General features: G+C 38.1%; 1 protein-coding gene across 1 annotated transcript; it reads left to right on the plus strand.

Annotated features, from left to right (window-relative positions):
- The first annotated feature begins 197 nt into the window (after positions 1–197).
- Positions 198–19,060, plus strand: LOC149845640 (uncharacterized). The gene is made up of 6 exons (XM_089995886.1): positions 198–746; positions 838–1,028; positions 1,168–1,213; positions 17,314–17,396; positions 17,507–17,623; positions 18,826–19,060. The coding sequence occupies exons 1-6, from the start codon at positions 500–502 to the stop codon at positions 18,895–18,897; spliced, it is 756 nt and encodes a 251-aa protein (XP_089852012.1). The 5' UTR covers positions 198–499; the 3' UTR covers positions 18,898–19,060.
- Positions 19,061–20,179: the final 1,119 nt, after the last annotated feature.

Below are 20,179 nucleotides of genomic sequence, written 5' to 3' on the forward strand. Positions count from 1 at the left end.
AATTCTGGTGGCAAATGGAGCATAGACTTTCATTTACAAAACAAATGAGAATTATTTTCTCATTGCTACGTTTGCTAAGAAACAAGTAATTGGAGTCACATGAAAATCATCTCTGGTTTAACGTACACCAAAGGGATCTATTTTTGCTGATTTCAGCCCCTTGCATATAAGAATGGGCAAGGGCAAGGCGACTCGTTGAGGTCAAAGGGTGCGCCAAGGGTTTACACCACCGGAATGCGACTGTAAGTACGACAGACTTAACCTGCAGGACTAGGATTGGCCGTTCCCTTCACCTGTCACTCTGCTGGGTTCAACTTCTGCATCACTCAAGGATATGTGGCCCATTGTTGATGAACGCACGGTCCAGGTTGAGAGAGAGAGAGAGACTCGCTTGCCGTTTTATCTATAAACAAATATACTGACACAGCACGATCAAACAAAGCATTCCGAAACGCATTTTTTGCCCCCTACGGGCAGTTGGGGAAAGAAGAAGAAGAAGATGATTGTGATGATGACCCCTTCATCATTACTGTCCTCATCGTCATCCATGATACGCGAACTCTCCCCTCTCAACTCCTACCTCCCTCGCTTCCCCACCAAAATCCCACTCAGAAACGCCAAGCGAAGAGTGGGGTTTGCTCAGGCTGCTCTAGATCCTCTCATCCGAGAGTCTTCTCCCCGCGCTCGCCTCTTCGCCAGACGCACTGAATCGGCCACCGTCATCCAGAACCTCCAACGCTCACTTGGTATGAGCAATACCCACTTGTCCCATTCTCTTCTATTTGTTTTTTTCGTTGCCTTTTCAGCGTAAGAAACCACCACCCAATTCTTGTGTAGATGAATACATGAGGTTACCCGCTAGCCAGTACTCGGTTTTGGACGCCGAACGCATCGAGCGCGTCGACGACAACACGTTCCTGTGCTACGTCTACAGATTCAAGTTCTTCAACTTCGAAGTGTGCCCTGTTCTGCTGGTCCAGGTCGAACAAGTGCCTAATGGTTGCTGCATTCGCCTCATGTCATGTAAGGTATGCTGGTGCTTCTTTGAATCTGTGGTCATTTTCACTTATAGGCCAATTGGATTTCCTTTTTTCGGTTCTTCGATTTCGGTTTTTATGGTTGGTGGGTTTTGTGCTGATAATCCCTATTTCACGTGGTGGGTGGTAGTTGGAAGGTTCTCCAATCGTTGTAGAGCAGAATGAGAAATTCTCAGGTACAATACCATGCTTATTTTTTTCTATTGCTGTTGCATGGCGAATTTGTTCATGCCCTCTTTATTTTAGCTCTTGTTTTAGCTTCTGTATACTAATTCTAAACTTTTGGTGAACTTTTCTCTTTCCCCACTTGAGATTTGAAGTTGAACGTTTGGACATGAACCTGAATGAGATGAACTTCGTTTTGGTGTTCTTGATTGTTACCCATTCGATTTTAGCTCTTCTTTAATGCTTGTATAATCTATATAGTATTCTTTGTTAGCTATGACAATTTTCATGTGGATATGAATTTGAACATTTTTTTTCAACGAGATGTACTTCTTAATCTGTTAACAAAACCAATGTCTTTTTTTTTTTCAGAATTCAACCTTATATGCTAATTGCTAGAAATAAATTTCATATGCTTTAGGGTACTTATGGTGTGTTTCTTTGATAATAATGTTCCATTATATGATGTAGCATATAACTGAAGGGATAATAATGGAAAAGTCAAGGAAAACACTAACCAAATTTTCAGAACCATGTTTCAACGATTTAGAGAATCAAGTTTTGCCTGGCTTACATATCAAGGTTCTCATTATTTTCAGAAGTGTAGAAAATAATATCTGGAAAGTGAGGCTCCCACAATTATCGGGGACTATGTTAAGTGGAAAACACGGTTTGCATGCCACTGGGAGTATCCCTCTTGATGTCGATGACAAAAAATCTCAGGTGTAGTGCACATGATGCAAGAAGTTGCGAGCAAACTAGCTACAATTTGGCACAGCATGCCTTGTTTAAGTTGTTATAAGAACATATCTAAAATATCGAAATGACAGGAACGAGTTAGCCATTGGGAATAGGCTTGATGGAAAGAGTTGTATGGAATGGTTTCTTGCCATTATAAATCAGTTTCTAGGTAGCTATACTTATAAAGATGCAGTTCGAGTGTGTGCCCCACCTCTCTCTCTTTCTCTCTCTCTCACACACACACAGATACACACACACATTCACATCTTTTCTGAACTTTCTCTATATTTTCATTCTTCTATTTCATGCATACCTAAAGCTATATGCCTGTACATTAGTGTTGTGAAAAGCGTTGAGGCGTAGCGAGGCGCTCCACCAAAAAACGAGGCGAGGCGTAAAGCGTAAGCCTCAAATTTTTTTTTTGAAAACTTTAAAAAAATTATAAAAAAATATCTAAAAATACAAATAAATAAAGAAATGCTTTATTGATGAAATAACAACCAATAAGAAATAGAAAATCTCAAATAAGTACTAAAAAATATGCGATTAACATATAAAAGTAACTAAAAACTGATTATATAACTGGAAAATATATGAGATTAACAAAAAAAAGTTAAAATATACTAAGAAACTGATTACATAACTGAAATAACTGGAAAATATATGAGATTAACCTACAAAAGTTAAAATATATGAGATTATTCTAAAAAATATGAGATTAACATATAAAAGTAACTAAAAAAATGATTACATAACTGAAAAATATATGAGATTAACCAACAAAAGATAAAATATACTAACAAACCGATTACATAACTGGAAAATATATGAGATTAACCAACAAAAGTTAAAATATATGAGATTATTCTAAAAAATATGCGATTAACATATAAAAGTAACTAAAAAACTGATTACATAACTGGAAAATATATGAGATTAACCAAAAAAGTTAAAATATACTAAGAAACCGATTACATAACTGAAATAACTGGAAAATATATAAGATTAACCTATAAAAATTAAAATATATGAGATTATTCTAAAAAATGTGAGATTAACATATAAAAGTAACTAAAAGCTGATTACATAACTGGAAAATATATGAGATTAACCAACAAAAATTAAAATATACTAAGAAACTGATTACATAACTGAAATAACTGAAAAATATATGAGATTAACCTACAAAAGTTAAAATATATGAAATTATTCTAAAAAAATATGAGATTAACATATAAAAGTAACTAAAAAACTGATTACATAACTGAAAAATATATGAGATTAACCAACAAAAGTTAAAATATATTAAGAAACTAATTACATGACTGAAATAACTGAAAAATATACGAGGTTAACCAACAAAAGTTAAAATATAGTAATATACTAAGAAACTTATTACATAACTGAAATAACTGGAAAATATATGAGATCAACCTACAAAAACTTTGTTGATTATGTCTCAAACATCTTGTTATAAATTTTTTATTTTTTTTTGCACCTCAGGCTTGCGCCTTGAGGCACAGAGGGCCGCGCCTCAAGGCAAGGCATGCCTTTTGCGCCTCAAGGCGCGTTTTTGATAACACTGCTGTACATTTTCCTATGTGATGCTTTTTGATGAGTATTTGAATGAGAGTCAAATTGAGTGTGCCACTACATATAAGGGTGTCAGAGGCACATACTGGTCCGTGATGGAAGATTGTGTATGTAGGGAGATCCAGTCATGGTTTGCAATGTAATTTTCTCTTGCAGGTAGATTTTCCCTAATAAAACATATCATGTCAGGTTTTCCTTTCTGTTTACATTCACAGTTTCAAAACCAGAAAGGGTGGAGTAGCGTCTAGCTCAGATGTTTACCATATTCCTTGAAAAGCTTCTCAGGTGTGTATGGACTACATTTGGTAGATTAAATGGTGATGGTAGCTGTTCAGGAGATAAATAGTGGGTACTGTTGCTCAGATATAAATATGGTATTGAAGGCCTGTCATGTAACTGGAAGCCAAATTCAACATGGAGATCTTGATCAGGGAGCGGGGCAGCCTCCCCCGGGATGTGGGTTGGGTTTGCTTGTTGGAAGTCTTAGACAAATTTAAATATAGAATAGCTCTGAAATTAGGTGATGGATCCAGTATTATGTCATTGACAGACCAATAGACTAATAATGTCCACTAGTTGAGTGCGTTTCTAATATTTCCTCTATTGTTAGAAGCAAGGAGGTGGCAGTAGCAGACTGATATAGGAATATGGAGGTTTGGGATATTACCTTCAGAATAAATGTTGTTGACAGTAAAATAAATGAAAGGTAGATGCTCGGGCAGCAGATACACATGTGAGGAAGTTGGCAATATTAGATGGAGTTACACAGAACCAGGTATTTTCTGTAAAATGTGGGTATTCCTTTCTTTTGACACTGATGTTTATCCATTTCCGAAGAGGACCTTTTGGGGGATCCGCTCCTTAGGTAGAGCAGTTACTTGTGTAAACCTCAAGAGAACAGGCTTCTAGATGGCAAGTCGGTGTTCTGTCTGCTGGTCCAAAGAGGAGAATCCTCTCTTCTTCTTTTTCTCGGACTCTCACCATTTTCCAGAACAATCTGCATGGCCAGATTTGGTTACAGACACTTCTGAGACAGGCTTTGCCGGCTGGTTGGGTGAGGCATAATGGGAGGATGTGGATCCTAATCTGGAAATGGTGGAGCACAATGGGTATGAGGTATACATGGTTGGAACACAATAAGGGAAGTTTGAAGAATCAGCATGCAGTCCTTTAATGATTCATTTGAGAGTTCAAAACTTCAAAGCTCCCTCTAAGTTGATGCTTGTGTTAGTTCTGGAGCGATTCAGATATGGATTTCCAGCCTAGGATAGGTCGTATAAGTTCTAGAGTGTTTCAGATATTAGTTGGAGTGGACAGCCTAGGATATGTTGTGAAAGCAAGGGATATTGTTGCTGTGTAGGGCTGACTCTTCTTGTTCTGCTCAGATGTAAATTTTGTTTTCTTTGTCTCTCATTATTGATGGCTTCAAGGCATCTTTATTCATTTTAATTGAAAGCTTACCTTTCTTTCCCCAACACGCCAACCCCCCCCCCCCCCCCCCGGTTAAAATGTAATCCTTAATCTCGTTGTATGTATATATATAGAGAGAGATACATATACATATATACTATGTATATATGTATACATCTCTCTCTCTCTCTATATATATATATATATATTGCTCATAATAACCCAAAAGGGTATTTCTGTAATTTTCTATTTTACGCATATTTCATTTGGAATATGATTGTATTTTTTTCTTTTTTTTCTTATTTCTTTTTTGTGGTTTGTGCCACCTAGGGAAGGCTCCCCAAAAGAGTCGTTGGGGAGCCCGTTGGGGGCTCCCAACGACTCCTTTGGGAGCCCCCTATGTGGCTCTTGTTGTGTTGTATAAATAGGGGACTTCCCCTTGTATTTCCTCAAGCTTGAGAGCTCAAGCTCCTTTACTTTTTCAATATAAAGATATTTTTTATGCCTTTGTGCATGTGTGTGCTATTCTATGCCTTTGTGCATAATTATTCAAGTGTTCTTTGGGCGCTCTTGTGCACGTCTTGTAAGTTTTCCTTCTTGCTCTTGTATTGAGAAAGAGAAGAGAGAGAGAGAGAGAGGGAGAGAGAGATCGATTGCGGCTGTCACGATTTCTGTAAAAGAAATTGTGACCTAAATGTGTATTTAAGTTTACATTACACTATGGGTCCGGGTCTGGTATATCCAGACCCGATAACAAAATACATGATCTTTACATGGATAGTGACATGGATCGGGTCGGATCCTGCACCTTTTTCACCCCCCCTCAAGTTGATCATGGTTTTGGACCATGAACAACTTGCTTTTAAGCATCCAAAAGCGATCCTTGGTTAACCCAGGGTTATCGGAAGCGCCTAGCTAAAAGGGGAAGCGTGCTTCCCCGAAGCGCGCTTCCCTGAAGCGCGCTTCCCCGAAGCGCGCTTCCCTGAAGCGCGCTTCCCCGAAGCGCGCTTCCCTGAAGCGCGCTTCCCCGAAGCGCGAAACGTCGCGCTTTCGAAGCGTGGGGGGAAGCGTCCCCCTTTTTTGGGAAGCGCGCTTCCCTTTAATGGGGGACACATTTCCCTTTAATGGGGGACGCACTTCCCTTTAATGGGAAGCGCACTTCCCATCACGCTTTCCCCTCGCTTCCCCCACGCTTCCCCTGTTTTTTCAATTTTTTTTTTATTTTTTATTTTTATTTTTTCGCTTCCCCCTCGCTTCCGAGACGCTTCCTAGGTCGCTTCCGAGACGCTTCCCGAATCGGTCCTAAGTGGTCCCACGCTTCTTCGCTTCCTAAAATTTTGAAAGTGCCTCGCTTCCCGCTCCCGCTTCCCGTATCGCTTCCCGCTCCCGCTTCCTCAACTGGCAACCATGGGTTAACCCTTTGGTAAATATGTCTGCAACCTGTCTTTCAGTATTGACAAACTCAGGCTCAATCTCTTTTTCTTCAACCTTCTGTCTCACAAAGTGTTGGTCGATCTCAATGTGCTTGACACGACTGTGATGTACTGGATTGAATGACATATTGATAACACTTTGATTGTCACATAGCAAGGTAGTGTGGGAGATCTTTTCTCCTACTTCAGTTAGAAGATGCCTGATCCATGTGACTTCGGCAGTGGCAGCAACCATGGATCTATATTCAGCCTCAGTGCTTGATCTAGCGATATCTTTTTGTTTTCTACTGCTCCAAGAGACTAAATTTCTTCCAATGAAGGCATAATATCCTGATGTAGATCTTCTTTCGTCGGGATCTCCTGCCCAGTCTGCATCACAATATACAGTAATTTTATGCTCGTTTTGGCCATAGGACTGTGGTAAATATATCAATCCATCCCCAATAGTCCCTTTCAGATATCTAAGGATCCTCTTGACCTATGTCACATGGGTGCGGGTGCAGGGATTCGGCACTTCCAAAAAACCCGGGTGCGGGGGTGCGGCAGGGGAAAAAATGTAATATATATATATATATATATATATATATATATATATATATATATATATATATATATATATATATATAAAGGGGGTCGGGGGAACATGCCGGTTTTTTTTTTCAAATTTTGCAGCTGTCAGCAGCTGACAGAACAACTGCTGCAGCTGACAGACAGCTGTTGTCAGCAGCTGTCAGTATAATTTTTTTTAAAAAAAATTTCACAACCCATTTGGGCAAATTTAAAAAAAAAATCCAAAAAAAAATGGACCTTAATGATCCTGGGTGCGGTCAACGCACCCAGGATCGGGTTGACCGCACCCGGTGCCCCACTCGCACCCGCACCCGCGTCGAGTTGCGTCGACGCGGGTGCGGCACCCTGCTAGCCGAATCCCTGTGACATAGCTCTTGACCGCTTCCATATGTCCAGTGCGTGACACATGCATAAATTGAGACACTTGATTGACTGAATAAACAATATCAGGTCTAGTGAATGTGAGGTATTGTAACATTTCTATTATGCTGCGATACCTGGTGCGGTCATCACACAGATCTCCATCATGAGCGCTAAGTTTTTGATGAAGTACACTCGGAGTTCCTAGAGGTTTGCAGTCTTTCATGCCTGCCTTGCTGAGAACATCTACGGTGTACTTGTGTTGAGTGAGTGTCAATCCATGAGCCTGGTTATCAACTCTACACCTAGGAAATAGCGTAGAACTCCAAGGTCTTTCATTTTGAACCTTTGACCTAATAAGTCTTTTATTTCTTGGATGTGGTCCGCAGAGTTTCCTGTGATAATAATATCATCGACATAAATTAATAATAGAGTGGTCACAGACTGGCTTTTAAAGATAAACAATGAGTGGTTCAGCATGGAACGTGAAAATCCATGTTTCTGAATCTCTGATGAGAAGCTATCAAACCAAGAGCGAGATGCTTGCTTCAGGCCGTAGATGGCTTTTTTTAGCCTGCATACATGGGTTTTACAATTTTGTTCTTGATATCCAAGGGGTTATTCCATGTATACCTCCTCCTTCAAATCCCCATGTAAGAATGCATTTTTTACATCAAGCTGACTCAACTTCCATCCATGTTCAACAGCCAGGGAAATGATAATTCGAATCGTTCCCCATTTTTACAACCGGACTAAAAGTCTCATCATAGTCTTGCCCTGCTTCTTGAGTGAATCCTTGTGCTACAAGCCTTGCTTTATATCGTTCAATGGTTTCATCTGACTTATACTTGATTTTGTAGACCCATTTGCATCCGACAACATTTTTGTCAGGTGGTCTGGGAACAACTTCCCATGTTCCACATTCATGCAAGGCTTGCATTTCATCATTCATGGCTTCTACCCATTTCATAGAAGCTGCTGCCTGATAATACATGATGGGCTCTTCGTCCTTATTGATGGCAGTTAAAAACAGTTGAAAATCCAAGGAGAAGTTGTTATAACTAACCCACCTGTCAATAGGATGTCGTATGCGGTTTGATTTTCTGACTGCAAGGGTATGAGAAGGAGTAGGATTAGCGACTGAGACATGATCTGAATGGCTTGATGTTGTCGGTCTCTGTTTGGAATAGACAATGCCTTTGTATCTGCCCGGTACTTCCTCTGCATTCTGTGACCCCGACGTCCCAGTGTTCTCAAATACCTCTTCTTCTTGTTGCACGCAATCTGAGGAACATGTTTCATTAGAGCCAGCAAAAAGTCTTGAGCTTAGCCAAGGATAGTAAATTTCAGTTGACATATTCGTTGTGTCAGCTCCGTGATTAAAATTTTGTTCATCAAAGACAACATTTCTTGAGGTTCTGATACGTTTGTTGGTGGGATCATAACACCTATATCCTTTGTAGTTATCTGTATATCCCACAAATCTGCACTTTTGGGCCTTGTCTTGAAACTTGTTTCTCAGGGACTGATCAATATGCATATAGCAAACACATCCAAAAACACGCAGATCATAATAACTAGGATAAGTTCCAAAAAGACAGTGATAAGAAGACTTATTTTCCAGAATAACCATAGGCAGTCTATTTATCACATGCACGGCAAAATGGAAAGCTTCTGTCCATAGGTTGATGGGAAGATTGCTGTCATGAAGCATACTCATGGCACTTTCAACGATATGCCTGTGTTTTCGTTCAACAATTCCATTTTGTTGAGGGGTATGAGGACAGGACACCCTTCTTCCTATTCCGTTATTTTGAAGAAAAGAGATAAAATCACGGGATGAGAATTCCCCACCTCCATCACATTGGAAAAATTGAATGGACTCAGAAAATTGATTTTTGACAAGGGAAAGAAAATTTTGAAACAAAGAGAAGACTTCCGACTTATTTTTTATGAAATATATCCAAGTGTATCGAGTATAGCTATCAACAAAGATTAAATAGTATTTGCTCCCAGATCCAGAGGCAACTGGGGCGGGTCCCAATACATCAGAACAGATTATCTCAAAAGGTTTTGAAGCTCTCTTATTAATGGAATGAAAAGGCAATACATGACTCTTGCAGGAAAGACAACTGGAACATTTGTGACTGTTCTCATCCCTATTTAGACTTTCTTTTGGAATGAGATTATTAGATACAAGTTTCTCAATGAAATGACCCCCACAATGTCCTAATCGACTATGCCATAAGAATGACTTATTACATTCAGAAATACTAAAAACATTAGCAGAAGAGAATGAACACGACTTTAATGAAGGCTTTGAATTCAGGTGGACAGGACGAACAACATGACAAGGAGCTTCTTCAAAGACATACATATTGCCTCGTCTCTTTCCTTCAGCAAATGTTTTCCTCGTGCGTAGGTCCTTGACCTGCACAGAGAAGGGAGTGAATTCAACTGAAGCATTATTATCATCAATAAGTTTGGAAACAGAGACAATATTTTTCTTAATGTCAGGAGCATGAAGAACGTCAAAAAGAGTAAGAGTGGAATGTGACATGGGAATGACAGTTTTTCCAACATGAGAAACATGATGGTGGGATCCATCTCCAGTGACAATCTTACTTTTTCCAAAATAAGGAATGAGATTAGAAATCTTACCTGCATCACCTGTTACATGAGTCGCTGCCCCTGAGTCGACAAACCAGGTGCCTTCATCACTCTGCTTCAATTTCAACTCTGATAAGACAGATATCAGCAGATCTTTAATCTCTCCACTACTTGAGAACTTCTTTTTGTTTTTTGTTTGTGGACCCTTTCCTTTATTCTCTAGATTATGCCAACAATTCGCCTTGATATGCCCCTTTTTGTTACAAAGGAAGCAGGTAGGAATGGATCTTGACTCCTGCGCATGAGCTAACATATTTGGAGTGGGAAGTAGACCACGCCCTCCGTGTCCACTTCGCCCTTGTCCTCCTCGTCCTCGTCCTCTACCATAAGACACCCCTGTGGCAAAAACTTCCTGAGAATTTGTGTGAACGTGAGATTCCTCAGAGAACCCTTTCAGAGTCATCTCATACTGAATTAATTTTGCTCGCAACTCATCAAAGGTAGGAAGGGCAGGGAGACACAATAGGGAAGTGACGATCATGTTGTAGTCGGATCCCAATCCACTCAGAGTCTGTTGTACCATATCGCTGTCACTCACTGCGCATCCTATAACTGCAAGTTGGTCTGTGATAGTCTTCATCTTGTTCAGATATTCCATGATGGTCATGGAATCTTTTCTCAATATCTGAAATTCCCTTTTGAGAAAAACCATTCTCGCCTGCGAAACTTGTGAATATATTTGAACCAATTTTTCCCAAAGTTGCAGAACAGTACAGTTGTCGGGAATTGCAACAAGGACCTCTTGGGACAAGGTGGAAGTGATGTATGCAACCATTGACTGATCTTTCCTTTCCTAGTTGAGGTACTCAACATTCTTGACATACACAATTGAACTTACTCCTTTGTCGTCTTTTTCTTCTCTCGTAACAAATTCGAGTGGGGCGGGAGTGGTTCCATCAAGGTGACCTAAGAGACCTTGACTCCTTATAAAAGGAATGATTTGTCTCTTCCAAATCAAGAAGTTTGAGGTAGTTAACTTTTCATAAACGAGTTGAGTGAGAAAACTTGAAGAAAGATTGGATGAAGAGGAATGAAGATCCATGAAAAAGAAGTTTTAACAAGAAGAAGAACCCCTTTTGTTTGTTTTTTTTGAAGTATTCACAGAGTGCTCAGTCTGCAGTCAGAGAGGTTTTCTGATTGTCTTCCTTTTTTTTTTTGCACTGAGTAACTCAAAGATTGACGACCAGAAGCTGTCAGAGGAAGGACTGAGTTTTCAATGTGAATCCCACTCGTAACAGTCAAAACAAATATGATACGAGAAAAGACAGATGAGAACAAAGAAATGAACAGATTTTCTGTCGCACAACAGGCTGGACAACAAATTTTTTTTATGTCAGATTTTAGAATCCTAGATTATATGTCGCACGTCTGCCCAAAATGAAGAAGGGATACGCAGGAAAGAGATTTGAATAAAGAAAGAAGATTCACGTGAAGAAGATTCACGTGAAACAGAAACAAAAACAAAAACAAAAACAGGAGATTCAAAAAAAAAATTGAATAAAAAAGGAGATTCACGTGTCCCAGATTATATGTCGCACGTCTGCCCAAAATAAAGAAGGGATACGCAAGAAGGGAGATTTGAATAAAGAAAGAAGATTCTTGTGAAATTCACGACCTTTTTGATGTACAGTGTTCACGTGAACCAAGATTCACGTGTATCCTGCGTGAACAATTTAGGGATTCACGTGAGATGTGAATCCACTAAAGAAAGAAAAGAAAAGGCTAGGAAAACAGAAAGGGGAAAACGAGAGGGGGAGATTGGGAATGGAGGTAGAGAAAAAAAATCTAAAGGAAAGAAAGAAAGAATGGACGAAACCTCAAACCTTGATTTGCCGCACCTTCGAAATCCTCTTCAACCCTTAGCTGGATCTATGCTCTGATACCATGTAAGTTTTCCTTCTTGCTCCTGTATTGAGAAAGAGAAGAGAGAGAGAGAGGGAGAGATCGATTGCGGCAAATCGTGACCTAAATGTGTATTTAAGTTTACATTACACTATGGGTCAGGGTCTGGTATATCCAGACCCGATAACAAAATACATGATCTTTACATGGACGGTGACATGGATCGGGTCGGATCCTGCACCTTTTTCACGTCTCTTGTGAAGTATTAGTGCTTGTATGCATTTTGTCTTTTTGAAGACATTTTTACATGGTATCAGGGCTTGGTTAAAGATTGAAGATCGTGTGATTCTTCGTTTTTTGAGTGCCTAAAAAAACGTGCCTTTGGCTTCTTAGAGATTGGAGTGGGGGCTTCTCTTCCTTTAATATTTTAGAAGGGCATTTCGACAAGTAAGACTTAAAAGTCTTATTGTGGTACGTATTTCTTCTTTCATCTTTCCTCTCTAATGGGTGAAAAAGAGTCTCATTTCTCTCTTGGATTTAAACTCAACGGCTCCAACTATCACGTTTGGGCCGGAAACATGGAGTCTCACATAAAAGGAAAAAGGTCTTTGGGGTTACGTGCAAGGCACAATCCCCGAATCGGAACAAAAAATCACCTTGATGGAGAAAGGTGAAATTAAGATCCTTGAAGGGGAGGAAAGAACCAAAGCCCTTGATGAATATTCGAAGAAGCATGATGAATGGGAAATGAAGAATTTCAAAATTTTGTCTTAGATTTTTTCTTCCATTGAGACAAAAATCAACGAGAATATTATCAAATTCAAAAAAGTTTCTCAAGCATGGGAGTATCTTGAGAAAATGTATACCTCAAGGAACTTGTCCCATAAATATTACCTTCAAAAGAAGGCTCTAATTCTTCTTCAAGGCGAAATGACCATTAGGGAATATTTTGCCAAACTTTCTTTCATTTAGGACGAACTTGCTATGCTCGAACCAAAATAGAGTGGAGAGGCGATTAAACTTTGCCACAAACAATTAGAAGAAGATCGATTCTTCAATTTTTTGAATGGGCTAAGGCTCGAATTTGAGCAAATAAGGTCTTCTCTTTTGTTATCTTTCACTCCTCCTTCTCTTGAGGATGTTCTCACCAAATTAAGTGGGGAAGAAACCCGTATGAGTATAAGTAAGCAAGGGTCAAATGTACTTACTGTTTCATCCAATTTCGAAGAGAATGATGGGGTCAATGTGGTGTCTAGGCCCGAAAACAATTTAAGAGCCTATCATCCCCCTCATTTTAAAAATTAAAATCAAGAAGGAAATGGTGGACAAGGTGGAAAAAAAGATTATAGCAAAATTGTTTGCCATTTTTTGTAAAGAATCAGGGCATATCAAACCCGTTTGTCCCAAGTGGAAGAAGTTGTTAACCATGACCACCACCTCTCAGCCGCAAAAGGAGGAGACTTCTTCAAGTGGATCCCTTTCACTAAATCAAATTGTGGAGGCACTTCAACCTCTCCTCAAGGGAGCCATCTCGGGAGCCGCCGTATCTACTTTCTCTCCTCCAGGTAAAACATCTTGGCTTTTGGATTCGAGTGCGTCTTTTCATATGTCCCCCAAACATGTATTCTCTTTTCGAATATTTAAAAAATATTTTTCCATCTTTTGTTTCTATTGCGGATGGGACTTCTCTTGAAATTAAAGGTGTTGGAAATTTTGAAACTCAAAACTTTTTCATCCCCAAAATTAGATTTATACCAAAATTAAACTTGAACCTTCTCTCCGTTTCTCAACTCTCGGACCATGGATGTAATATTAAATTTTCCTCTGATAAATGTTTAATACAAGATCGTCGGTCCGGAAAATTGATTGGGGAAGGCTCTAATATGGGGGACTTATATTATATGGACTCTCTTCAAGTTCCTAAAAATTGTTTTTGTAATGTTGTCCAATATAAGGATATAAATGTTTGGCACAAAAGACTTGGTCATCTCAATATCACCAAGTTATCTTATTTGCATTTTGTTAAAAATCTTTGTAAAGATACTTTCTCATGTAATGATTGTATTCTTTGAAAAATGAGAAGTATGCCTTTTGAACAAAGATCCATGTTTACTTCTAAACCTTTCGAAATTGTTCATTCGGATGTTTGGGGACCGGCACCTGTTGTTTCAAAAGGAGGGTTTGCCTATTATGTGATTTTTGTGGATGATTTTTCTAGGTATTCTTAGATATATTTTCTTAAACATAAGCATGAAGTTTTTTCATGCTTTAAATCATATTATGTGATGATTAAAAATCAATTTAATAGTGACTTAAAAATATTTAAAGCAGATTCCATATGAGAGTATCTCTCAAATGAATTCAAGAAGTATCTTGAAGATAGTGGTATTGTTCATCAAAGGTCATGCCCTAAAACTCCTCAACAAAATGGGTTGGCCAAAAGAAAACATAGGCATATCATTGAAACCACTCAAACTCTTCTCATAGCTCAAAATATTTCAATTTTTTTTGGGCCGAAGTGGCTCTTGCATCTGTTTACCTTATCAATTGTTTACCATCTAGAAGTTTGGGTAAAATCTCTCCTTTTGAAACACTATATAAAAGGGAACCTGATTATAACAGATTGTGAATTTTTGATTGCAAATATTTTGTTCTTACAGATAAGAATGACAAACTTTCATCTAAAGCTATTCCATGTCCCTTTCTTGGATATTTTGAGACTCAAAAAGGATTTCACTCTTACGATTTTAAAAATGATAAGTTATGTGTTTTAAGAAATGTGACGTTTTTGAAAAATGAGAGTGGCTTTGAAAAAAATGATTCTCACCATGAAAATGTTGATTATTTTTTCTTATTTGACCTATTATCTAGTAATGATGATATATCTAGTGATGATGCAATATCATCAAACCATGATAGTGATAATGAAGTAGACACTAATGACTTCAACTCACCCAGTATTCAAGAAGATAGAACATCAAATGACCCAATAACCTATTCTCGTAGAGATAGAAATACTTTCAGAAGTGCAATTGAGCAATATAGTGATTCTATTCCCACACATCCCAGACGATCTGAAAGAAATAAGAAGCCTCCAACAAGATTTGTCTCTTTTGACTCATTCTCACCTAAGTATAGAGCTTGCCTTAGTGCCATTCATTCTTATTTTGAACCAAGAAATTTTGAGGAAACCAAAAAATGTGTAGAATGGCAAGAAGCTATGGAAAATGAACTCAAAGCTCTCAGGAAAGCTAACACATGGGAATTTCAAACTCTACCTTTTGGAAAGAAAACTATAGGTTGTCGTTGGGTGTTTAAAGTTAAGACTAAGAGCGATGGATCTCTAGAGAGGTATAAAGCTCGCTTATTCAAGAAAGGGTATGGTCAAGAATATGGAATTGACTATGAAGAGACATTTGCACCCGTAGCGTGGATGGTTATAGTCAGATGTCTCATCACTATTGCGTTTATTAAAAAATGAAATATTTTTCAAATGGATGTTAAAAATGCTTTTTTTAAATAGTGATCTTAATGAAAAAGTTTATATGGATGCCCCACCAGGTATGAAAGTTCCTAAAGATAAAGTTCTCCGTCTTCGAAAAGCTCTCTATGGTTTGAAATAGGCACCCAAAGCCTGGTATGACAGATTTAACAATGTTATGTTAGAAAATGGATTCTCTTCCTATTACACAGATACTGCATTATTTATCAAAAAATCTGATGCAAGTATTGTGATATTATTGTTATATGTTGATGATATGTTAATAACATGTGATGATGTCAAAGGAGTCAAGGATATCAAATCCGTCTTGACTTCGAAATTTGAAATGTCAGACTTAGGGTTTCTGACATATTTCTTGGGAATTGAGGTTGCTTACTCCCAACGTGGTTATTTTCTATCTCAAACTAAACTTGCTTGTGAGATTATTGACAGGTCAGGAATCTCAGATGACAAAATTTGCGAAACTCCTGAAATAGTGAGCTAAAAAATGAAAATCGATGACGGGATTCCTTTGACCGATCTTACTCCTTACAGACAACTGGTAGGCTCGCTAATGTATCTTAGCATCAATCGACCTGATTTATCACATGCGATCCATATTGCCAGTCAGTTTCAACATGCTCCCACAACAGTTCACATGAGTGTCATTCTTTGTATCATCAGATACTTAAAGGAAACTGCAAATAAGGGAGTATTTTTGTCTTCATCTTCTGAATTAAAGTTAATTACATATACTGATTCTGATTGGGGAGGTGACCCCAATAACTGTCACTCCACCACTGGTTTTTGTGTTTTCTTAGGTGAATCGTTGGTCTCTTGGTGGTGGAAGAAGCAACAAAAGGTCTCTTTGTCCTCCACCGAAGCCGAATATCGAGCCATGTCATCAACAACCATGAAAATTGTATGGATTCAGCGTCTTCTAGAAGACATGAGAGTCTATATTAAAGAGCCAACAAAGTTATGCTGCGACAATAAAAGTGCAATATATATTGCCAAGAATCATATTTTTCATGAACGCACGAAGCATATAAAGATGGATTGTCACTATGTCAGGGAAGAATACTTGAAGAAGGTCATTGATCTCCCGTATGTGACTTCTGAGTACGAACTGACTGATTTCTTCACTAAGGCTCTTTGTTCGCCTAGATTTAATTTTCTTCTTGGCAAACTTGCGGTTATCGCACCGTAAGTTTGAGGAGGGGTGTTAAAATGTAATCCTTAATCTCGTTGGATGTACATATATATTCGTATATATATAGAGAGAGATACATATACATATATACTATGTATATATGTATACATTTCTCTCTCTCTCTCTCTCTCTCTCTCTCTATATATATATATATATATTTGTTTTTTGCTCATAATAACCCGAAAAAGGTATTTCTGTAATTTCCTATTTTACGCATATTCCATTTGGAATATGATTGTATTTTTTTTATTCTTTTATTTTTCTTTTCTTTTCTTATTTCTTTTTTGTGGTTTGTGCCACCTAGGGAAGGCTCCCCAAAAGAGTCGTTGGGGGCTCCCAACGACTCCTTTGGGAGCCCCCTATGTGGCTCCTGTTGTGTTGTATAAATAGGGGACTTCCCTTGTATTTCCTCAAGCTTGAGAGCTCAAGCTCCTTTTACTTTTTCAATATAAAGATATTTTTTATGCCTTTGTGCATGTGTGTGCTATTCTATGCCTTTGTGCATAATTATTTAAGTGTTCTTTGGGCGCTCTTGTGCACGTCTCTTGTGAAGTATTAGTGCTTGTATGCATTTTGTCTTTTTGAAGACATTTTTACACCCCCCCCCCTGTCCAAAATAAAAAAAAAGGAAAAAGGGAAGAACAATCTACCTGTGTTGAGTCCTGAAAAATTCCTTTAGGTCATATAGATTCTTTTTATTTCAGTTCTACCTCTCAATTGAGATGACTAATATCTTTGCTTTGGCATGTGCTAACACCTTCAGAGGAGTTCTTTGATGCTATTTACTATGGAATGCAGCTTCTATGGTGAATAGAATATCTTGCAATATCAACAATAATGGCTCAACGTTGCAGCAACTTATATCAGATACTGAAATTGAGGTGACTGTTTTTAACAGTTAACTAGTTATACTAGAAATGTTATTCATATTGAAAAGAATGTGTTTTGATTACCTTTTATCTTGGTCTGACTCAGTAATGGATCTCTTCAGGTCATCATAGATATTCCTTTTGCATTTGGTGCAATTCCTGTAGGATTGATAGAGTCTAGTGGAAATAAAGTCATGGAGCAGATCTTGAGGATTATGGTACCACGATTTCTGGCACAGGTTAATCAAGCAGTTTTTACATTGTTTTGAGTAACCATGGTTGTTTAATTCGGCAAAACATGTAGTTTGCAATTTTGAGTTCATCAGAACTGCAGGATGCATAACACTTGTTCTTCTCTTTTGTGCTAGGTATTACATTGGAACTGCCATTCTGTTACTATTAGCCATTTCTGCTATGTTTTAAGGCAATGCTAATGCTATTACTATTTTTTGTTGCGTGAATGTCTGGTAATGCTATTATACAAGCATCTGACTCAACAAAGAGGCTACTATTATGATTAAAAAACCTCAATTGAATGGATAAAGGCAGACAACATATTCATGTTGTCTGCTCAACAAAAAGTGAGATTCATGATCATGTTTAGAAGCACGACGTACAGTTGTAAAAAACAAATGCTCAACATGACAAGATATGCAGAATAAAACCTACCTTATAACAAGATGTCCCCAATTAGAGATACAAGATTAGTGTCAGAGGAGGCAGGTGTCTTTCTGGAACAGATTCTTTTCTGCCTTTGTCATTCACTCAACAACTTGGGTTTAGGATGTCTGATCATTTCATAAGGATTAGAGAGTGATAGATGTCAACATCCCTATGTGATGACTGATGAGGAGATCTTGAATACAATATGCCATGTAAAGCTTCCTTGCTTGCCACCTTTTAAAAAATATCTGAATTTGCAAGTGTTTGAGAATTTGTAATTGAAAAATTTGTATGGAAGAAGTGGCAGAAGCACCAAAGTTTTGGTAACGATGTTTTTTTAATCTGGTACGAAATCATTGGAAAAGAGTTCTGCTTAAAGCATCATCACCAATAAGAGTTCCAATGAGAGGTTCACTGAAGTTGTAGTAATCACATTATAAACTCTGCACCATAATTGCAGAGAAACTTGATGGATCCAGTTGCAAGGAAGAAGATATTAAAGAATCACTATTAAAATGAAGAGATGATTCAGAAAGTTCATTCAATGGAAATTTACTATGAAAAAGAAAAGATGATTCAAAAAGTTCATCTCCTGAATAGCTTTTATTTTTTTCTTGTCTACACGGGATTTTTCAGTTTTTTACCCTAAGTCATTGACGCATGCAGAATCTTGCAACTAAAACATGTTTATGCCAGAATCACTTCGGTAGAACATGTACAGTTAAAAATTTATTTTCATATCACATGATTGCATTAATTTATTTGATGTGTTCCTTAGCTTGTCAAGGACTATGAAGCATGGAGCTCCGGTGACAATTCACGGCAACCTCTTGGTACCGGAGAAATATGAGTATACCCTCCAATTTCTATAGTGGGTGCTCTTGTTATGTTTTGGGGCGGCAGTGGCACCAGTGGCACCAGGCTGCTTGTTTATGTTGTTTCTTGTACCATAATCAACTGATGAATGCTATTGTACTTGATTTCTTCTATATTGAATTGCAATATTTCCATCCTTTCCTTTATTGAGATTCATCGTTTGATGGTGAAACAACCAGAGTCCTTGCTTGAGCTTGAAGCTGTGGCTGCCAATGTCATGTCATGTTTTTCTTGGTAGAAGGTGCTTGCTTTTTGCTGCTTGTATGAAAACAGTGTTCTATATTAAGCCCAAATCATAATGAAATTATTACATCTACCTGGAAACGAGGATCAGATGGGTGTGTGTGCATGCGGCCGTGCATGAAGCATGCACGTAAGCAACCATGATTGCTTACATCCGTCTTCACATTGATACATCTCCCGTGATTTTTGACATTGGAATGTCATTGTCTTACACAATGAATGTCAGAATCTAATCCTCATGTTTTTCCAAGTAGTTTACAGATGGAACTTCTTGGAATTTGAAAAGTTTTCCCTCAAATCTCTGGGTGTTTCTTAACCCAGTCCAAAGTATTCAGTGGTGTGTTTTGCATTTCACTGGAACATGGATGACCAAATTATGACCTGCTTCTCATGAATCAACCCCAGTTCTCATAAATTTTTTGTTCTGATATGTTCCATCTTTTTTTGTCAATTACTTATTGAAGCTCATCTATTGATGTAAAATTTCCATGTAAATGTAAGCATCTGTTGTCTGAAAGATGTCACTCAACAGTCAGTACGGGAGGACCAGGAGGGTTGCTAGCGATCGCATATCCACCTCAAGCTGTCATATAGTACATGTTAAAATGTACAAACTGCACAGAGAATGTTTAAAGGAGACTAGGCTGCTGCATATGCTCCACATACCACTTACAGTGACGCTGTTATGAAATGCTTTCCCTGGCTCACCTGTTGAGTTTGAAGAATAAGATAACATTTTTTTACCATACTGTGCTACGTATAAAGACCAATTCTCTCCTGAAATGCCCTGCATCTTACTGTGAACTGTTCCAACAATGCAGGCCTGCTTTAAGTTTCATTTTTTTTCGGTTGTTCTATCCCCTTACAAAAAGAAAGAAAGTAGGCCAAATTTCTTTGTCAGGCGAGAAAGTCCTTTGGAGCTTTGCAAACATGCGATTCATTTTGTCAAGCAAAACGACCTGAAAAAATCATGTTATTTTAAAATTTTCACAGGTGAGAAAATATGCCTGTGA

Source organism: Nuphar pumila, chromosome 2 (genome assembly GCF_984573655.1).
Source record: "Nuphar pumila chromosome 2, dmNupPumi1.hap1.1, whole genome shotgun sequence".
NCBI classification, from domain to species: Eukaryota; Viridiplantae; Streptophyta; class Magnoliopsida; order Nymphaeales; family Nymphaeaceae; genus Nuphar; species Nuphar pumila.